Source organism: Tachysurus fulvidraco, chromosome 4, assembly GCF_022655615.1.
Source record: "Tachysurus fulvidraco isolate hzauxx_2018 chromosome 4, HZAU_PFXX_2.0, whole genome shotgun sequence".
Taxonomy (NCBI): Eukaryota; Metazoa; Chordata; class Actinopteri; order Siluriformes; family Bagridae; genus Tachysurus; species Tachysurus fulvidraco.
Genome location: NC_062521.1, coordinates 28,310,387 through 28,312,886, shown reverse-complemented (window position 1 = coordinate 28,312,886; position 2,500 = coordinate 28,310,387). Strand labels below are relative to the sequence as shown.

Sequence of the window (2,500 nt, the reverse complement as noted above, 5' to 3'; positions counted from 1 at the left end):
GCGTAGTAAACAAAGGTCCGGGGGGGAAATGGCTAAATCAGACCGACAGCTTTCTAACCTTTAAGACGTACAGACTTAAACAAAGACGTCTGGTTTATAAAGACGCTCAGTTTCACTCCATCACATTCTTCAGGCTGGGGGCGGGGCTTAATTCTCAGGCTGAAGAAATCCGAACAGATACTAAATAAATCTGAACAGAGTGTCCAAACGCTTCAAAATCACACACTGCACCTTTAATTTTTTGCATTCTTCCAGTTTTATCATTCCGGATCAGTGTGATATGTTGAAACGTGTGTTTCAGATGCCGTGTACGTGCTGTGCTACTCGCTCATCCTGCTCTCCATCGATCTGAGCAGCCCACACGTCAAGAACAAGATGTCCAAGCGCGAGTTCATCCGCAACACACGCCGCGCCGCACAGAACATCAGCGAGGACTTTGTGGGACACCTGTACGACAACATCTATCTGATCGGACACGTGGCTGCCTAACAGATCACACACACACACACACACACACACACACACACACACACACACACACACACACACTGGCCAATAAAACACTGAGCTATAGCACTGATGCGCGTTCTGCTAATACGCAGGGGGTTGAGGATGGAGAGGAGTCCTAATCCTGAGGTATAGAGGCATGTAGGGAATGCTAGACATCACACACACACACACACACACACACACACACACACACAAATATGGGTTACCTTAAGCAACCCAAGGCAGAAAAGGGTAGCAACACACACACACACACACACACGCGGCGTAAAACCGCAGAGCCTTTTACTTTTGTAGCCACACGAAGCTAAATGCAGCCGTGTCATTATAAGTCGATGAACGTCCGTTTTTGATCTGCGATCTTTTAAACCTCGCCCGAGTCTGTTCTCTCATGATCATTCCATCTCGTCTGTTTATGAAGTTACAGTCTGTGAGTGAGTGAGATGATTTTTTTTCCACTCACAGGAAATGGATGCAGAGAACAGATCAACACTTTCTTTTTTTTTCTTTTCCCCCCTTCAATCCGTATCGGACCAAAGAGCCTTCGATGCTTATATAATTTTTTTTTTATATAAACAACGATGAAGATTCCCAACACCGATCACAGTGTAAACGGCTCGAAGCTGTTGTACTTGAGACGTGTGTGTTATAATCTTAAAGGTCCGAGGCCGTGACCTGGTGTTAGCAGGTTCTGTTTTGCTGCCTCACGGCTCCAGGTTCCATCTTCGTCACTGCTCTGGATGTCTTTTTGTCTGCTCTGCGCACTTGGGTGCCGGTGTGTCATCCCGGCCGCATTCCCAGATTCGCCACGGCCCTGAAGATCCAAAGAACGAACTAACGAACTCGAATCCAGTACGAAGGAACAGTTCATTTAATTTCTCGGTCCATCCGAGTTGACTTAGTGTGACCCGTGTGTATGTGTGTATGTGTATGTGTGATGTGAACACCTCGGCTCGCCCGGCCGGCTTCCCCCGACCCCTCCTTCCTGCTGCCTATATAAACTGTTGCTGCTGCTTCTGCTGCGTAACACAAGCGAGTATCTCACACTGTTACTGTTCGTTTGATCAAGAGCACTTTAACTTTAACCTAACACATGTAGTAGGATTCGTGTGTAATATCGAATCCCTCCTTAAACCAGGCTCCTCTCTAATCTGAAGGAGCTCCACACTAGTGCCAATAGCAACGCTGAAGCGTGTACACTGACGTGACATCGTCCGCATCACGTAGGAGAAACCGATATGAATAATACGACTTGTTTTATTTGCACATCATGTACATATTTAAGTATAGAGGTTTATACAGAAATCAGATTTTATTTTTCAAAGATTTTAGCTAATTTTTTTGGATGGTTTTTCTTTCCCTTATTTAATAAGGTGACTACTCTTTTTGCACTTATGAAAATGTTTGCCATCCCTCTTCGTCTGTGTGTCTTTCTCTCTCTCTCTCTCTCTCTCTCTCTCTCTCTCTCTCTCTCTCTCTCTCTCACACACACACACACACCATTGATGTCCATTATAAACATGAATACTTATGATGCAAACAAAAATCTGGGAGATATATTTTATGGTTGTTTTTTTTTGCTTCCATGCAAACCATTCTGCTGTTGATCTGAGAAAATCTCAGACAATTTAGGAAACAATTTTGCAGCTTTATTTCAAGCTGTGATGATAATAATAATAATAATAATAATAATTATTATTATTATTATTATTATTATTATTATTATTATTATTATTCTCTTACGTGTTTAGTAGGCATGTGCCACTATATTTTTTTATTCGATTTTACACCACCTCCTGTCTTCTCACGGTGGAACCCATGGCTTTGAATTGTCGTTTGAAATTCTCATCACTTTCCCTGAGTCTGATTTATCCGAGCTGAACACAGAGGAGGGCAGAGAGTAAATAACTGTCACATGCACTAAAGCCGAGATGAAATGGCCTCGCTGAGATGCCAGAGATTTTTTATTATTATTATTATTATTTTTAAATAA

At 42.7% G+C, this 2,500-nt stretch overlaps 1 protein-coding gene across 2 annotated transcripts in view; it reads left to right on the top strand.

Moving 5' to 3' along the window:
- The window catches only part of fbxo8 (F-box protein 8), a 12,691-nt gene extending 10,684 nt beyond the window's left edge, over positions 1–2,007 (top strand). For both annotated transcript variants that reach the window (XM_027146110.2, XM_027146109.2), the window contains exon 6: positions 302–2,007. In XM_027146110.2, coding sequence (XP_027001911.1) covers positions 302–489 — 188 coding nt within the window. In that variant the 3' untranslated portion in view covers positions 490–2,007. The remainder of the gene's footprint in view (positions 1–301) is intronic.
- The last annotated feature ends 493 nt before the right edge of the window (positions 2,008–2,500 follow it).